Source organism: Eupeodes corollae, chromosome 2 (genome assembly GCF_945859685.1).
Source record: "Eupeodes corollae chromosome 2, idEupCoro1.1, whole genome shotgun sequence".
Classification (NCBI taxonomy): Eukaryota; Metazoa; Arthropoda; class Insecta; order Diptera; family Syrphidae; genus Eupeodes; species Eupeodes corollae.
In genome coordinates, this window is record NC_079148.1 from 120,698,476 (window position 1) to 120,717,714 (window position 19,239).

At 29.7% G+C, this 19,239-nt stretch overlaps 3 protein-coding genes across 10 annotated transcripts in view; 1 reads left to right on the forward strand and 2 right to left on the reverse strand.

Annotated features, from left to right (window-relative positions):
* Positions 1-19,239, forward strand: part of LOC129947470 (FH1/FH2 domain-containing protein 3) — a 136,834-nt gene that overhangs the window by 116,198 nt on the left and 1,397 nt on the right. For 2 of the 7 annotated variants that reach the window (XM_056058034.1, XM_056058039.1), the window contains 17 exons: positions 351-409; positions 3,749-3,933; positions 4,104-4,327; positions 4,404-4,625; positions 4,690-4,940; positions 5,554-5,694; positions 5,956-6,858; positions 7,110-7,314; positions 12,960-13,371; positions 13,437-13,583; positions 16,029-16,244; positions 16,316-16,438; positions 16,507-16,662; positions 16,744-17,063; positions 17,138-17,377; positions 17,445-17,677; positions 17,963-18,055. In XM_056058034.1, coding sequence (XP_055914009.1) covers positions 351-409; positions 3,749-3,933; positions 4,104-4,327; positions 4,404-4,625; positions 4,690-4,940; positions 5,554-5,694; positions 5,956-6,858; positions 7,110-7,314; positions 12,960-13,371; positions 13,437-13,583; positions 16,029-16,244; positions 16,316-16,438; positions 16,507-16,662; positions 16,744-17,063; positions 17,138-17,377; positions 17,445-17,677; positions 17,963-18,018 — 4,093 coding nt within the window. In that variant the 3' untranslated portion in view covers positions 18,019-18,055. Of the gene's footprint in view, positions 1-350; positions 410-3,748; positions 3,934-4,103; positions 4,328-4,403; positions 4,626-4,689; positions 4,941-5,553; positions 5,695-5,955; positions 6,859-7,109; positions 7,315-12,959; positions 13,372-13,436; positions 13,585-16,026; positions 16,245-16,315; positions 16,439-16,506; positions 16,663-16,743; positions 17,064-17,137; positions 17,378-17,444; positions 17,678-17,962; positions 18,056-19,239 lie in introns of all 7 variants that reach the window. The other 5 variants (XM_056058036.1, XM_056058037.1, XM_056058033.1 and 2 more) reach the window with 4 other exon arrangements.
* On the reverse strand, positions 8,274-8,872 carry LOC129947473 (acyl-CoA-binding protein homolog). 2 transcript variants are annotated; one of them, XM_056058043.1, is made up of 3 exons: positions 8,742-8,872; positions 8,647-8,672; positions 8,274-8,587 (listed from the first exon to the last, which is right to left on the reverse strand). In XM_056058043.1, the coding sequence occupies exons 2-3, from the start codon at positions 8,650-8,652 to the stop codon at positions 8,342-8,344; spliced, it is 252 nt and encodes an 83-aa protein (XP_055914018.1). In that variant the 5' UTR covers positions 8,653-8,672; positions 8,742-8,872; the 3' UTR covers positions 8,274-8,341. The 2 variants fall into 2 exon arrangements, with proteins under 2 accessions (XP_055914018.1, XP_055914017.1); XM_056058042.1 differs by having other exon boundaries at positions 8,298-8,587; positions 8,647-8,802.
* On the reverse strand, positions 9,634-10,244 carry LOC129947472 (acyl-CoA-binding protein-like). The gene is made up of 3 exons (XM_056058041.1): positions 10,115-10,244; positions 10,020-10,047; positions 9,634-9,952 (listed from the first exon to the last, which is right to left on the reverse strand). The coding sequence occupies exons 2-3, from the start codon at positions 10,023-10,025 to the stop codon at positions 9,707-9,709; spliced, it is 252 nt and encodes an 83-aa protein (XP_055914016.1). The 5' UTR covers positions 10,026-10,047; positions 10,115-10,244; the 3' UTR covers positions 9,634-9,706.

Consider the following 19,239-nt stretch of genomic DNA (forward strand, 5'->3'; position numbering starts at 1 on the left):
GTTAAAAATCAGTGAACCATAGCTTTATTAATTGGTTATAATAAATGTTCAAAAATTGTGTACATACAGCTATTAAAATAATTAATTACACACATCACATCCAAGTGTGTTTCCTTTTTTATTTATTTGCTCTGTTTCAAGTTCTCATTTTAATTAAATTTAAATTAATTGCATCAATTTCCGAACCGTTAAGAACCTTCGAACCAAATTCAAAATAAAAAAAAGAAAACAAAGCTTTATATTCTTATTTTTTTCTTTTAAGATTTCCCACATTCAGACAAAACTCATAATATTCTTTGTTAATTATTTTGTTTTCATTTTTTTTCGTCTATCTTTTTGTGTCTTTTCAGCCGTAAAAATTCATTGGTGGTTCGAACGCAGCTGAGTGTACGAGTTCACGCAATTATTGGTAAGTAATAACTTTGATCTAATGCGCAGATTTATAATACCTATAGGAACCTAATAAACTTAATTTTGTTGTTGTTGTTATGATATTTGTTTACTTTTTAACAGTTGGTTTGAGTATTTTTTTTAAGCTGTCTGTCTGAGTCTTTGGTGATGGTGATTCAAACGTCAATGCGGAATTTTTTCTTGATTTCGCAAATACTCGTACCTAACTCAATGGATATCATTTTTATTGCAATTTAATTGCACACAACGCGCCCAAAGCAATCTGAGTGCAATCAATAAATCTGTCCTTGACTTAAATTTCGATTGGTTCCGATTAAATGAGTCAGCCCGAGGTTTTAAAAGAATAAGATTAAGACAGTGATGGAATTGCCTAGAGCCGAGAGTTTAAAAAACACCCAGGCGACAAAAAATTGATCCAATTTAAAAGGGCCTTAACGTAGTAAAGTGAATGACTATTCTGTGCAATTATTTTTTGGTACTAATTTTTATTTTTTTGTGATATTTTGGTTTGAAAATCACCTTGCCAAAAATGATTATATTATCATTCCAAATAGAAAGTTCAATCAAAGAGACATACAAAAGACTCAACGACCTCTTCTTTAAACTATGTCTATCCTACCTGCTGTAGCTTTTTAAAGTTAAGCTCAAGATATTATAGAGATGCTTTTTTGTAAGACTTAGACCCACTGCATTCTAGTGCAACACACCAGATCTCTCAGAGAAGTAGACTTTGTTATAACAAAAGAACTTGAACTCTTCTTTAAATATATACAAATTTTAAAAACAACTTTCAAATGCATATAGGTTAGTTAAGTCTAGATGCCTATACCTTTACTGGAAAGAAGAGCATTCATTTATTCGCTTGCTACCGGTCTTATGATACGAGTCTTGAGTCTCAAAAGACAAAGAAAGCTAAAAACATGCCTCTAAACTTCGGCCATCCAACCATCAAAACAACAAAAGATGAAGAAACAAAAACTCAAATCATCTCAGAGTCTAAAGAAGTCTATATCTATGTGCAGTGTGTACCTAGCTTGAATCTAGAAAATAAAAAGAGATGAAGAAAAAAATGTAATGATGCCACTTTAGTGACTATTAATAAAACGTTTATCCAGTCCATTTGGCCAAGCGAAGATTTTGAGGAAGCCGAGTCGAAGCTATGTTTTTGAGCCTCTATGAAACTCTGATCTTTGATGATGACGATGAGAGCATAAACGGCGGCGTGCAATGGAGGGGGAATTGCAATCGCAAATGAGACCTAATTTCAAGTGTCTGTTCGTTGTCGTTTTGCTATACATATATACATGCAGTATCTTAGATCTCTATATAGGTATGTGGCCTAAGTTCAGTTCAGCTCAGTGGCCTCTCGGGGGCTAATAGCATATCTTTGAACATCATCGTCTAGGTTTTTGTTTTTGTATATAAAAATTGCATAGTTCTATACTATGCACTCTACTCGTTGATTTGAGTAATGACCCGATTGAGCTATCATCCTAGTGAAACGCTTTGGAAAACCCGACGGCCGACTTGTGATGGCTATGGTGGTGCGGCAGTTTCGAGAGAGAGGGAAAGATGGCAAAATGCGCGATTTGTAACTAAACATGGTCAAGTTCAAGAGATATACCAATCAACCTGCAATCGTTTAGAGTGCTATATAGATGTGATACTGACGATGACGTTGTATTGAAATTGGTTGCCTTCAGTTTTTTTTTGGAAAATGAAAATTGGAATTATTCTCCTATACTTTTGATGTTGAGAGAATTAAAGTCCCTTGCGGAGTTTTCGATGTGTATGTTATTTTCTCATCATGATGTGTGCAATCTAAGGAGTGTTTTCTTTTTTAATTTTCTTAAATTGACATCAATGAACTTTAGACCTAAATTTGTCTTTTCAGGTGGTTTGTAATTTGGGTAATTGTAAATCGTTAATTGGTATAAAGGGAAAGTTTTTTAGCACAAGACTTTTAAGATAATGGTTGCCAAATAGTGGCATATGTACATATGTATAATAATACAAATCAAAATGCTCCTTAGTAAAAAGTTTCATTGTTTAAGTAAATACTGCAGGTTTTTTTAAATATATGTATATGCGAAATCATTTTTATATGATAAATTTCTTGACTTCTCTTAGGGAGCTATTTTATCGGTCCGATTTATCCAATTGAAAATTTAAAAAAGATTTTATCTCCAAAATAATTGTTTTTTTTTACAAAAAAAATTGATGAATAAAAAAACATTACTAAAAATTGGTAAAAATTGATTTTTGACTTAAAAATATATTTTTAAAATTAAAGATATTGACTTCAAACTAATTTCATCCTCATAGAAAATATTATTTTCCGCATTCAGTACATCTTTTAAAAAAATACAATAGTCAGTTTTTCATAAAAAAATAAAATCTACAAAAAAATAGTGTGTACTCAAAATTGATAATCAATATCTCGTGAATAAATTAAAGGAATTGTATTCAAAATGATTTCATTCTGAGCAAAATTTTCTTGGAAAAGCCAATCTTTATTTGTTTCTATAAGAAATACAAATTTTTAAGAAATCCTACTAAAATTGGTAAAAATTGTTTTTCCACTAAAGATCTCGTCGGCAATAATAGATTTTGAAATCAAACTATTTCATATGCAAAATATTGTTGTTAATCGTTAGTTATTTTTTTAGAAAAATTCAACAGACAACGTTTTTAACAAAACACAGTAACAGCAAAAAGGTGATAAGAAATGGTTTTCGACTCAAGTATAAGGAGAACAAAGAAAGATATTGACTTCAAATTCAAATTTTGTAAAAGTTTTCAGCAAACAAATTGATAGACGAGATAGGAAGTTATCAATTTGGAACGCATCCCAGCCTCTTTTTATCTGTGGGCTTGGTGTTTAGTTTAAAAAAAAAAATTAACTTACGATTTGACCTTGAAACCCATAAAGTATTGGAGACTTACTAATAACATAAAACAAATTTACTAATGATATGAGGTTGCCTACTTATTATTCTTATCAATTAATATTTCCCAACAAATTATATATTCAATACAAAAATTTTCCAAATTATTCTGGAACCATAAATAGTTCTCTTATAATAATTAAACTTCTCAAATAAGTTATTTTGTTTCTGAGAAGTTTACTAAGACTTGTAATTCATTCTGCAGTCCTTAAATTTGATGTAATAAATCAATTAGAATTGGCCATTACAGTTGAAAAACAAAATGTGAATACATAGTTCCTAAAATTATTTCGATACTTTCACAAAAATCGTATAAATAGAACTTACTGACCTGCTTTCGTTATTATTATTTATTAATTCATATTTTCCACTTTTTTTTCAATTTACAGAAAAACTACTCTCATCCGAAGGAAGTGAACTCCGACGAGCGTTGTTCTCATTGAAGCAAGTCTTCCAAGAGGACAAAGATCTAGTGCATGCTTTTGTAGCTTTGGGCGGTCTTAACTGTTTGGTTCGTGTTGGCAATGGAGCTGATCAAAATTACCAGAATTATATATTACGCGCCCTTGGCCAGGTAAGATAGGAACAAAAAAAAAAGAAGAATATTTTTAATCAATCATTTCTACTTTAAAAGGAAAAAAAAAGAAAAAGATGGAAGTAGTACAAATTGTTTCCGTTTTTCTTAAAATAAATTTTAAAATGGTTTACACAATTATTTTAACATGGATTCTTTCGACATTCTAGGTTATGTTGTACGTTGACGGAATGAATGGTGTCATGAAACATGAACCAACCATGAAATGGTTGTATTCTCTAATAGCCTCTAAATATAGGTTGGTGGTGAAGACTGCGTTGAAATTATTGCTGGTATTCGTTGAATATGTTGAGACCAATTGTTATCTTCTGGTAAATGCTATACATGCTGTTGATAGTGCTCAAGGCACTCTACCATGGTCTAATATTATGAAGTAAGTATTTCGTATAGTTAACTTTCAGTCCAAAAATAGTCTCATTTGAAAAACTTGAAACATTATTCCCTATCAGGCTTCTCAAGGACTATGATAATGCTGATACTGAATTATTGATCTATGCAACATCTCTGATAAATAAGACCTTGGCAGGTTTAAATGATCAAGATAGTTTCTATGATGAAAGTGATCTCTTGGAGCAGCAAGGTATGGAAGGTGTCATACAACGTTATATGTCAAGACCTGGAACTGATTTAGATCTCCTTGATCAGCTGCAACTTTATGAAGCTGTTCTTAAGTAATTTGTTTTTGTTTTAAACTTATACCACCCTAATAACACAATGTGAATTCTTTTTATGTAGATTTGAAGATGGGGAAGCTGATGGAATTCGTTTACCTGATAATTCTCTAAGAAAAACTATGAGATATCGCCCAAGTACGGATACAGCTGAAAGAAGAAAATCACGTCGCCATAGTACAGGAACTAGTCCATCTGTAAATAAAGTCATACAATCACTAAAGAGATTTACAACAACAACACATGGAATATTAGATGAAGATAGTTCAAGTTCGAATAATTCAAATGAATATGCAAATAATGGTTATTTGAAAGGTACTTAAATATTAAAGTATTAAAATTGATATACTTTGTTAAGGTAGAAGGTAGTCCTCATATAGTCAATTAACATTAGCCCATTTATGTTTCTAAATATAAGACACTTTTCACTTTAATGAAACTGATGTTTGGTAAGATAGGAGTCATTTTTAAGTAAGCTTATGCTTTTGTAGAGCGAACTTGACACTGCCAAACTCCAAAGTTAAGCATTAGCATTATGTTTTTCTAGTAAATTGTTTTTTATAAGCCTAAATTTTGAAATTAAAAATAAAGCCTTATGTAATTAGAGATAATGCAACACTGCAGCTTACTTAATTACTTTTTTCTTCCAAACTGCACTAAAATCTGCTTTTCAATATTCTGACTTGAAAGTGACATTTCAGTAGAATTACTTAGCTGACGTCTCGTATTTTTTGTTGCCAAATCAGTGTTTCAGTCATTTAATCATTTCAGTCTATTGACTCAGTAAAATTCGCTTTTGTAGAACGATATTGAAAACTTTTAATTTTTAATAAGTACTTCCTATTTGTATATTCGATTTAGAGTGACTACCATCTATCATCTTTTACAATTGCTTAAGCATGTTAACCTTATTATTTTTATTTTCCAGACACGCGTCTAGAACCAAGTATTACGCCCGGTTTTCGTCGTCGACGTGAACGTGTCGAACGACAAAAGAGTTTCCTCCGAGAACAACAGGAAGCAGCAGCCAATGGTATTATGTCAGTTTTCGAAAAACCTACTGCATTTGGTAAGTTATAACATTTGTAACTATTACATAAATGTAATTGCATAATCATCCTCTTTGCACCATCCTTATGTATGTATTTATGTAAAGACTTTTTATTAATAGTAAACCAAACAAAAATTACGCTGCCATATAGCCTTAATATTTAATAATCATTCTAATGCTTAAAGCAATTTAAAGCTTTTTCTAAAATTGGTTTTTATTTCTGTTTCCTTCTTTTTTCTTAAAACAAAAAAAAATAACTCATTTAATAAAAATATCCAGGACAAATAGTAACCGCCATGCCAGTTCATTTGAAACAAAACAGCGATAGCCCTCCAGATTCACTTGTTCTAACAAATAATAATAATGATGCCAATAATTGTAGTAACAATAATGCCACTAACAATAGTCTCAATGCCAACAATATTACCAATTTCAACAACAACAACAATACCTACAACACAATCAACAACAACAACGGTTTAGAATATTGTAGTCCCTCAAAAATTATGTCTCCGACCAACAATGGTTTTGACAGAAATCGTCAGCAACAACAACAGCAACTTCAACCTCCAGTGAATCTTTCAAATAATGGTAAACAAAATGGCTCCCCAGAATTCCTTAGCAAAAAGAACCTCTTAATGAAAAGCAACGCCACTGTGATTAACGGTATTATGAAAAATATAAATCGCAATGAAAGCGAAAACCGAGAAGCAATCTCGTACAGTAGTCACAAAAAGTTCGAAAGCGATGCGAATCGTTTGAACAATTTCTACAGTCAGATGAGTACACCAAAGAGTCAGGCGGCAGTGTTATGTCAAAAGAACAACAACAACAATGCCACAATCGAGAAACCAGCAAGAAACAATGTGATAACAGCCGGAAGTGATTCACCATATCATCGTTTGCGAGAGATGCATTCACCATCTCCTGTAATGATGGATATGGGACTACCAGTTGTCCCTGAAACTGAAGTGGTAACGCCAAAGGAGCCAGTTTTTATACCACCACCTCCTCCACCGCCACCGCCGCCAAGTTTTTGGTATGCTCCGTTGTCAGTTCAACATCCTCCACCACCATCAGTGAACGGGGGGTCAAGTTTGACAGAAATGATAGCTGGCAAAGTGACACCAACAACAGCAACAACAACAGGTGTAGATGAAGATGAGGAAGTTGCCGGTGAAGGTGAGTATCTTAACGCTTTTGATCCTAACACTTCCTATTGTTCACTCTATAGAACTACTCTCTTGCGGTTACTATCTTCTTTACAAAAAAGAAACAAAAACATACTCATCTCATTCAAGCCGACTTTTTCCCTTTATAAACCTTACGCTTTCAGTTTTTCCAGCTGTTAAAAATTAAAACTTCTAAACTTTTAAAAGTGGATTTCCCACGATAACAACACTTCATTATAAAATGTCTTATTTTTTAAATAGATTCTGACAACGAAAATGAAAGACCACTGCTTCTGTTGAAAAGAGACCACACGGTAAAAGATTTGACAACAAAACTCAGTAATTTACCAATGAGTCCGACGCAGGAGGATAAACTACAAAATCGCATTGTTGGCGATATGACTGGACTGATATCAAAAGCCAAAGAAGGACTTGCTAAGAGCAAGAGCAAAGGAGATATTTCAAGGTGAGTTACAAAGAAATATATAATCGGTTATTTATTTTATTCGGAGCTAATATTAAGTTTTTTGAAAATGAGGACCTGAAATGTCCGGAAGCTGATTTTTTTTAATGTATTAATTGGGGAAAAAAGCTAAACTTCCTCCTTAAAAGCAGTGTTCTAAAACACTCTTGACGAATCATCACTAACAACTATAGATTTTTCTAATTTGATCAGCCTTGATCAGAAATATAGTATTGTAGCAGTTTTTGTGATTGATCTTGTTGAATCTCTATACTATTTTGTAAATTTCGATATTTTGATGTTGTTCTGTTTTTTAGTTCTACAGAAATCCAATGATGTATAAGCCTTGTTGGAACTAGAGATACTAGATTAGTAAATCTTGGACCTAAGTACAAACACAACTAATATCAATTTTTTCAATATGTTTCCAAAAACGTCCAAAGGGCGTCATTTTGATGTTTAAAAAATAAATATTTTTAGAGAGAAATTATTGTGTAATTTTTTTTATTGTTAAAAAGAAAGTATGCCAGAAACAATGGAAAACGGTGTCCAACGAATGGCTACAGTTACAATACCATATCTTGTCATTAAATGTTCCGTGACCAATTTGTACATTTACGACGAATTCCATTTTTAAGATCTTGAATAGAATTTGGCGTAGTAACAATTAACTTATCTTTCGGGTGGGTTAAAGAATAATGTCAAAATGTGTTGAATCAAAACATCTCGATAGCCAATTTTTTAAAAATAACACGGTAAACTTTTCTTCCTGTCATTACAAGAGCTCAACCATAAATTGAATTTTAAAAATTGTATTGCTTTTTAAAGCGGGTATTGTTCCATTGGAAGTTATGACATAATTTGTATCCTATTCAATATCAAAAGATAATAATATGATACATTGAAAACCAAAAAAAAAACAATTTAGATACTTGATTTATTATTTTTAATATTCTTACACACTGAATTTCAACCTTTTTTAACAGAATTTTCAACCAGAATAACGTTCAACCATTCCTTCAACAATTTCTTAGGCATATTTAGGAGCATATTTCTGATAGCACTGTACATAAGCTGTCTTTGCTGCATCTGCAGACATTCCCTTGCAGTTATTCCATGCATCCCATTTGGCTTTTCCTTTCAAATCAACTCCACCTGGTTTTGCAATATTACAATCTCCACAAGTTGCTTGTTTGAATAGTCCATAGAATTCCAAAAAGATTTCATCACTTGGCTTTTTAGTGAAGGCTTTTGCTTTTTCACACGCTGTTGCGAACTAAGTAAAAAAGAATTTTTAATCGCTATCCCAAAAAATCTATTTTAAGTTTTACTTACATCCATTTTTGTTAAGTTTTGAAATCCTAATCAAATTTGAAACAAAATTTATTAAATTAGTATTTCAAAGAAAGAACCAAAACTAATTGACTTACTATGGTCTTTAGTCAATATCGAAACGATAAGATCAAAATTTGCAATAACTGCACTCGTTTATATAGCAAACTGTTATCTTTAATTCGATTAAAAATTATAAATTATAATAAAGTTTCTATATTATTTTTAAATATGATAACACAAAATGTATTAATCATAAGTGAAGAACAAAATTTTAAATTATTTTACTAAACCGCAATAGCACTTCAGAAGGGGTATAGATTAGAAAAATTGAGGGATAGATTACAAAATAAAATCTGGGTTTCCCTCAGAACTAGGAGGAGGTGCTATGTAATAAAATGTAAGGCCAGATTAATAATAATTAAACGTTTAGTACTTTATTACTGCAATTCTTCCAACAGCTGCAAGACAATCATTAATTAAAAAGAAGGTAGTCACGAGATAGCAGAGACTGATAGCTGTTTCTAAAATTATAGGAAAACCATAGTTTCTATAGTTTTCACTTGCTGATTTAATTGATTGTTTCTCGCTATCGATATTTAGTTTTCAGTATTTTTCATTAATTTAAAAACTAATAGAATTGATGTTGGATCACAGGAAATGATGTCCAAATCCTGTATTTTATGAAAACCTCAGTGGTTTTACATTTCAACAATTTAAAAAATCACTTTTCAATGTTTCAAACATTTTTAATTGTATGTACATACATACATTATGTATGTTTGTATGTTTCAAAAAATATAAAAATGTTATTTTTTCAAGATTGTAAGAATTTTTACAATCGGTCAGAAAAATAAAGATTGTTGGAACAATAAGGTCAGTTAAATTGTATGACAAGCGTTCCTCAATTTCATTTAAAATATGATTAAACTAGTGTTGATGTTTTGTAATCCAAAGTATTTACTATAACATAAAAATGAAAATGCGAGGTTTTTTATAAATCAAATCAAAAAGTCTTTATTCCAACATAGTTGGCAGTCTTAACAGGTTTTTTCATAAATATTTAAGCGTATTGTGGAGCATACTTCTCGTATGCCTTGATGTAAGCGGCCTTAGCATCATCAGCTGACATGCCCTTGTTCTTGTTCCATGCTTCGTATTTAGCCTTGCCCTTCAAGTCCAATGCACCTGGTTTACTGATGTTACAATCACCAACTGTGGCTTGTTTGTAAAGTCCGTAGAATTCCAAGAAAATATCATCACTTGGCTTCTTGGTGAAAGACTTTGCTTTTTCTTGAGCGGTAGCGAACTAAAATATTTTAGAAAGTTTTTGAGTTGGAACATTTTTCAGAATTTAAAAAAATTTTAAAACTTACATCCATTTCTACAGTTGCTTGGACTAAGCTACAAGTAATTCAAAAAAATAAAAAATTTAATAAGAATAAAATTCGTTATAAAATATAAAACTTACATCTGACTTGTATCAAAAGTAATAAACGATTGATGAAAATAAATTAATTTGTTCAATCTTTTATACCCCCAAAAAATAAACGATTGGCAAATTTTTGGCAATACTTATAATTAAAAATTAACAAAAAAAAACAATAAACTGATATGAATTTTATTTATCTTTCTTATTATTGTATTGCCACTTCCACTTATCAAAATATGAATCAATACCTACTCCTATTATTATTGCAATTTACTTATCGAAATAAACAAAATGATGAAGGTGTGTTAAGTTGTATATTTGTTGGGAATATATTTCATTTTTGTTTATTATTTTTATTGCTAAACTATCCTTACAAACAATTATACGTCACAGCCTAGTTTTGTTAGTTTAGAAAAATATCTTTAACCTAAAAACATATTAAATAAATCATAAATCTATATCAATCCTTAAGAATTATTAAACTTAATTTGTTGATAAGATTAAATGAACTTTATTTTTAAATTATAATGGTTGTGTGAATTTTTTGAATTTGGTTTTCTGATACACTCTTAAATGAATCAAACGATTGAGGTAGGTGCGCAAGAGAAAATAAGGAATTTTAGCGGGCTTTGCAATTCTTATTTTTTGCATAACAAATTTGTATGACATTAGGCTCAGTTTTCATTTGGTCATACACGTAGGAGAAGGAAACGTTGTTTAATACTTTAACTTGACAAAAATATATATTTTTAATTCTATTTATGATTATGATTTACTTTTTTTGTAATACTTTCCCGTACACTATTTTGCAATAAAAGGCTTCATATTGATTTTAAAAAAAAACAAGCATTTTTAAAAAAATTCAATTAACGTTTATTTCATTATAAAGTGGTATGCGAATGAATGCCACGGTTATGGTTGCAGCACCATATTCTATGCATGAAATTTTCCATGGCTAATTTGCACAATTCAAACAGTAAGCTAAGATAACTTCACAAATTTCGTCTTTAAGGCCTTGAAACGATTGTGAAGTATTAGCATACAATTTTTCTTTCACGTAGCCTTAAAGAAAAAATGAAGATGTTAAACTGAAACAAAAAATTAAATATTAACATTTAAGCGTTACCAACAACGATTCATTACATTCACATGAGGACAAATTATGCGAAATCGATGAGGCAGAATCTACTTTCTTCAAAAAAAATGTCCATAAAGTAGAACTTTGTTGAACAATGTTTTTTTACCTTCTTCAATTCTGACAAAAGTATAATTTTAATAAATTTCTTTCTAAAAATAAACTTTTATGTTTCTAACATCTTTTATACAAATCTGCAAATTGTCATGTGATAATAGCTTTTGTGTGTGTTATTCCATGAGCTAAACTGTGCACCCGCAACATTAAAAAAAAAACTACCTTTCGAATAAATTGGACGTTGGACCAACCCCTTTTACCCTCTAAAAAATGTTGGATCTACTTAAGACTTAGAAAACTTCTAAGGAAGTGTTAGGTTCTAAAGAACCTCTTAACCTAAGTTTACCTTAGTCAGAATTTATTAATTTGGGGTTTCATATTTTTTTATGAATTCAAAACTTGCCCTACCACACTACCGCAAGCATAATAATAATATCAACTTTATAATAGTGGCTTGTATGTATGTTTATACATACTCAAATAAGATCATCAACTATCAACCATCATTAGTTCGATCAAACGATAAAATATTTATAATATTTTTTAATATCTTTAGCTGAAATTTAATAAATTGAGTCATACTTCAATAATTGGACATACATTATTTAATCAACCATAATTAATATCAAGGCTAATGCAGACATATATTATTGACGCAAATTTTTATCTGTCTCATATCGAATTTTTAGTAAATAATTAACTAACAAAATTATAGTAATTGATGGAATAGAAACTTTATCCTTTTTTTATTCTGGTTGATAACACGCAAATACAAAGTTCAAATCTTTATATGAGTAAATTTGTATTATAAACCGATATGATGGACTCAAAAACGGCTAGACAGATTTTGATAAAACTTTTTTAAAAAATCTTCAATCAGCTAAGTAGTGAAGTTTTTTTATCGATCACATTAACAGAAACTGAAAAGCATGGAACACCGCATGCTGCATCACCTAGTTGTTGTTTTTATTTATTATAAAGAGAATTGTTAGATTAATTTCGAAAAAAAGAAGAAAACAGAAAAAACTTACGTACATAGATATTTTGTGAAACAATAAGATTAAATTTGAAATTAATATAGATCTGTATGATAAATTTCTTATTCAATTAATATTTTTGTGTACGCTTAGCAATTTAATTAGTTATATTTCTTAAAGATGACACCACATGAAGTTTGAGATAAGAATAAAATATTTTTTATTTTAAAGGAAACAATAAAATATCTCACTGATACTTCAAGATTACAAATACTGCTAGTTTATCAATCAACTCGGATTAAAAAAGAACAATTAATTCTTGAAAATACAGGATTTCCTATTCCCCCAAAAATAAGTTTTTTGAAGTATTAATTTAGTTAAAGTTAATAAATTACTATCTTTTAAAACCCCTTTCGATAAGATTAAATTTTTGTATGAAGATATATTAATCTAGAATACTTGAACACAATCTTTAATGAATGTAACCTTTTCTATACTAAATCAATACATTGAATTCTATAAATTCGATTGATTCTTTAAATCAATTGATTGCAATCATTTGAATATGCATGTATTTATGAGTGTTATTTTCAATTTTGCAGGTACATTTTCGATCTTCTAATATTATCTTATTTTTGCGAACAAGACTTGATTATAACTTTTCATAAAATAAATTACATACTATAAGTTTATTGTTTTCTTTTATTAATTCCAGATCATCGAGTGTTGATCAAGAAATTAAAAAGGCTGATCCCAAAAAATCCGAAAATGAATTACATTGGGAAGAATTGGTCAAAAGCATGTCGAGGCCATTAAATCTCTGCGACATGGATTTTACCGATTTAAATTCAGAAGATGAAAAAGATGTTCTAGCACCACGTGGTTTAGGTGGTGGTATACCACCACCGCCACCACCGCAAGGTGGTATGGTAATCCCACCACCAATGATGATTGGACAAATAGTCTGCCCACCACCAATGAATATGCCACCCCCACTAACAAATCTAGTTCCACCTATGTTCAATTATAATAACCACCAAGGAAATTATAGTAATAATAGTAGTTTAAATAATTCTATTAATGGTGATGTAAGTGGATCGTCGACAGTGAAGAAAAATAAAAAGACGGTAAGTTTCAATATTTTCCGAAATAAAAAACTAACACTTATAATGGAAAAAAAATTATGTTTTAGGTAAAACTTTTTTGGAAAGAGGTACGAGAAGATATGATTCCCGTTGCAATTGGTAAGACAATTTGGGATGAACTACCAAAATCAAATGTAGATACACAAAAACTAGAGCATCTATTTGAATCAAGAGCCAAAGATTTAATGACTAAGGTAAGCTCGCATGCAACGACATTTTACATTATAGTTTTGTTTAATGATAATCCATAAATAGTTTAATTTTTGGTTTGAAAATGTCTTTAAAATTTCATTATGATATCAAAAATTCTGACCTGATTCTCCAAATCGAGAATTTTATTTTTGTAGGAGTCATAATAGTGTATAAAAAATGCATTATTTTCAAAATTCTGATATGTCAAAATTCGATGATTAAACTGAAATAGAAAAATCGAATAAAAGTACGTGACTTTTTTTTTTATAAAAATAAAACATTAATTAAGTTCTTTCGTTTTTCTAAAAAAAAAGTTTAAGACGAAAAAGTTCACATTTTTAAGATAGAATATTTCAAAATACAAAATTCTTAGAGAAACAGTGTTTTGTTTATAAAATATTTTAAATTATAATATTTAGAAATAAAGAATTTAAAGAATACAGCGTTTTGACAAAATAGTATCAAACTGTTTTATCCTTTTTGGCACTTCTCATGGAAAAATTCATGAAATCTCAAAAATTGACATATACCTTTATTTTGGTAGGAAACGTCTTACCATAAGAAAAAGAAGAATGCATCAAAATCTTTCATTCTCTAGGAATTGGGCTGCTTCCAAGTTGTTGTTTTTTTAGAGGAAAGAATCCTTATTTTAAGAAATTTTAATTCTAAAACTACTATTCTTCAAAAAATTAAATTATCAGTCATAAAAAGTGATAGCGTTTTGAATACAAATTACATACCCTAAAAATAAGTGAATTCTAAGTAACAGCTTTGTTTTTAGTATTGAATAATGTTTTCCAACTTTTTTAAAAAAATAATAAAGCTTAAGCTAAATTTACACATAGTCCTGCAAAATTAAGGCATTCACTTTGACAACATTTTCGGTTGCGATGTCATATATGCCATGTGTTTTGTACAAGTTTTCTAAAACTTTTTAGTGAAACAATAAATTTTTCGGGAATTAATAAACAAAGTTTAAAGAAATATTTTGTTTGCTCTTGTTCTTAAACATTTTATTTTTGAAAATGTTTTGTCCAAGGTAACTCTAAAATTAAAATTTTAAAACCTCTATAAAAATTCACTTTGCCTTTTAAATATTTGTGCTCCCACCAAATGGAGCTAACTTTTAATGATGTGGACGCATAAATGAAGCTTTCAAATCTCTTCGAAGTAAAGACACTTTTTATCTAATTTTCTTGGACTATCAACAGAGTTTTAACATTTCAAAAATCAGTGTAAGCTTACTAATTATTATAGATCTTCCAAATATTAATTGAGTTTTTCAAAGATTTCTTAAGAAGTTTTATATATATTGCAAGAGGAAGGACGTAATTCTTAACAAAACTAATTATTGCAAATATTTAATAAATTTACATTCAAGTTTAGTAATTTTTTAAACAATTTTATATATAGCTAAACTATTGATCTTCTAAGAATTCATAATTAGCACGCCCTAGTTTTATAGCAAGAATGTTAAATACTAACAATCATTAAATTATTAAAAACTAATGAACTTGATCATTCATTTTTTTCGAAAGGTTATGGTTTAAGTTTAAAAGCATCATCGCATTAAAACATCAAAGCATCAATAAAATAACGTCACTCCAATTTGAAAAAAAAACATACTAAATCATAAACTAAATCGATATTAAAAAACATTAATATTAATAATGAAATAAAAATTATAAATATTTTATTTAAAATTTAAATTAAATTATTATTATTTTGCTTTATTACTTTCACGCATTTAACTATTCTACTGGACTATACATAATAATATATGTATGCAACTGATAAATTGATATAACAAATCTATAATAAATTTAACAAAAAAATGTATAAATAAAAATCATTTAATAATAAAATTTATTAAAAATAATACAAAAAAAAACAGGAGGTGAGTGCAGTTTAAATGAAAACAAAAATCAATGTTCTTTTGTTTGTTTCTTCTTGGTTGTTGTGTCTTGTAGAAACTTTCCTAAGGCCATCCTTGCACAATTTTTACTGTTTATTCTTTTTACGATCATTATTTACAGTCTGTATCCTGCCTTAAGTGAGATTATTATTGATTGTGTAAGGGTGGCCTTAAGTGGAAACAAAATTAAATTCTGCAAAATCTATTTTATCACTTTTACTCTGTATGTTTTGTCTCCTCTCTATATGTTTGATCATAGTAAAAACCACATTTTATAGATTTTTGGTCTAAAGAAAAAAACACACTACCTATGTTTAATTTCACTAAGAAAAAAAATACACTCCTGCACAATATACTATAAGTTTTATTGAAACACCTTTGTAATTGTTGTTTGTATTTTGTTAATTTTTGTATTTGGTTTTATTTTTCGACACAATGTGCACTAAACAATGTCCCCCACATATTTGTTAATTTTAAGATTATAAAATAGGAACATTTAAAAAAAATAACAAAAATTTGTCTAATTTTTCAGAAACAACAAGAAATGAATAAAAATAAAGAAATTATCGTTTTGGATCATAAACGATCAAATGCGATAAATATTGCAATGACAAAATTACCACCACCTAGAGCAATCAAAGCAGCCATATTAAAAATGGACGCTACTGTAGTAACACGTGAAGGTATTGATAAATTGTTGAATATGTTGCCAACAGATGAAGAACGAGGAAAGATTCAAGAAGCTCAAGTATGCAACTACAAGCAAATGACAGGGTTGCCAGTATTAATTTTGTTTCTCATTTTTATTATAATTTAAAGATGGCAAATCCTGAACTTCCACTTGGTAGTGCCGAACAATTCTTGTTAACATTAGCCTCAATATCAGAATTAGCTGCAAGACTTAAACTATGGGCTTTCCGTTTGGACTTTGAGAATAGTGAGGTAAGTCTTGTTATACCTTATATAAGATATGATTTAATTACATTATTTTTCTATTTATATTTTAATAGAAAGAAATAGCCGAACCTCTAATGGATCTGAAGCAAGGAATTGAACTTCTACGCCAAAATCGTACCTTCAAATGTATTCTGTCGACATTGTTGTCTGTTGGAATATTTTTGAATGGAGCGCCAGTGAAAGGCTTTCAAATTGAATATTTAGCCAAGGTAAGGGAAAAAATCAACTTTTAGATCCTGTGAAAGATGTTTCGTATATTTTCTGTTAAATTAATTTGTTGTAATCTTAAGGTACCTGAAGTAAAAGACACTGTACACAAACACTCGCTACTGCATCACCTGTGTCATATGGTCATGGAAACGTGTACGGATACAACTGATTTGTATTCAGAAATTGGTCCAATAACTCGAGCTTCGAAGGCTGATTTTGCCGATTTAGCTCATAATCTGATACAATTGGAAATTGAATGCAAGTTATCGTGGGATAGACTGAAATTAATTGCTAAGCATGATTGTCCACCTCAATTAAAACAAAAGTTAGTAGACTTTTTGGCCGATTGTGCCGAAAGAATAATCATTTTACAAATTGTCCATAGAAGGATTATCAATAGGTAAGAATTCGCTTAACGTTATATTTTAATGACAAAATATATATTAAGACGGTTTTGTTCTCTTTTCTTTAAAGGTATCGAAAGTTCCTTTTGTGGCTGGGAGTGCCACAACACAGTGTTGCAGAATCAAAACCAAATGAATTCTGTCGAATTGTTTCGGAATTTGCCTTAGAATATCGAACAACACGGGAACGTGTTCAACAACAAATCGAAAAGAAGGCAAATCATCGGGAACGAAATAAGACCAGAGGCAAAATGATTATTGATGTTGCCAAATTCCGCACCAAAGAAGATCGAGCTGATGCTGAGTTAAAGTAATTATCTTCTTAGATCAAAAATGAATAAGGTATTCATATATTTTTTTTAAATTTTGATTCACAGAGAACTTCTAGGATCTCCTAGTCCTGGTAATGCCAGTCTTGATGGAACACTCACTTGGCGTCGTAGACGTGCTGAGAATCTCCGCTCACCGATCATCAAACAAAACGATGATAACTTCACCGATGGTGATGATGAAATTTTAGAATCCTTGGTTAAGACAGCAACAAAAACATCAGGACCAAGGCCGACGCCACGTGAAAGAAAACGTACACGACATGCCGATCGAAAATCATGTAAGTGCCGTATAAACAAAATTCCACCAATTTTATAAAATTCGTCTATTCCCTTCTCTATTTCAAAAATCGTTTCTTCAAAAAAACTATTTTGGCATTTTCTATACCTACCATTCTTTATTGTTCAAACTCACCCATAATTCATTTTCAAAATTCCATTTCTTCGAAATTCACTAATTCCCATTCATGAATTTTTTAATAAGTTTCATGGCCGTTATTGAAACCAATATATTATTTTCAATAAAAATACAAAAATTAAAATAATAAATGTATACGTTTGGGTAGTGAAGAGATCACGAACGAGAGAAGGATTCACCATCGAAAAGGCACCATCGCCATAGAATGAAATACCTACATTAGCTAAAACACAAAAATGTGGTTAGTTTTTCCAAAAACCAAAAAAAAAAACATCAAAAGATTGAATTTTGTTTTTTGCTTTTAATTATTGCCCTTTTTTGTGCTGAGTTCAATCAAAATATATATTTTTCCCGCATGCATGAAATAATAATAATTTTGAAAATCTTACTTTTTTCATCTATATGTAAATCCCAGTCGAACCTTTTTTTTATCTAAGAAACCCTTTGCAAAACTCTTGACCCTTAACTTAGACTGAGGGTTCCACATAAAATATATAGAAAGAGACAATTTTTCAACAATAAAAAAAATTTCTTAGTTAACTTAGTTATAAAAATAGGATTTGATTTTATGATTTTACTAACTGATTTTTATGTGTCCATTGTAAAATTGGCCCAAAAATGTATATATTTTATGTGTCGTCTGGGTTTATTCTGTTATTTGTGTTTTTTTTTGTTATTGTGCTGTATTAAAAATCACACCAAACTATTATTGTACTGAGAAAAATGAAAAACAACAACAGTACAGTTCCCTCAAGTGAGGGAGTTTTAACTTTTTTGAACTTTATTAATTTGTTTTTATAATTTCTGTTTATTGATTTTTTTTCTCGAAAAATCAATCTTAAGTCCTTTTTTCAATAAAAGTCACACTTATGTTCTGTTCATCAAGGAATAACAAAAAGCATCTTAAGTTTTGAAATACATTTTTAAGTAAGTTGAGCTTTTTTGAGGCGACTTAACTTTTTTGTTTCATTATCTTATCTTATTATATTTAACAAAAAACATACAAACATATGTAATCGTCTTGTTTTTGACTACAACAATATTCACCTCAAAAGATTTCAACGTGAAGTTCACTATGTCCAATACCTCAGGCTAAAATAAGCACACTCAAAAATTATTTTTTACTTTTAAACGGTATATTCGCTTAAATAATTTGTTCACACATAATTTCTTTCTAATTAATACCATTGTGGAAATTATGATTGATTATGAAAAATGTACTCAAAAATAGTTGAGACATACACAAAGCACAGTTCTTGTTTTTTAGTACACACGAAATCTTTCAGACGCACATAATACTCTACACAACACATAAAGGAAGGAGCACATTCACTCCCCCGTTGTATCTTTTTTATTTCTTATTTCTGTTCAACCCTTTATTTCAAAAACAGGACATATGTAACCCACCTACTGTTGTCTAAGTTT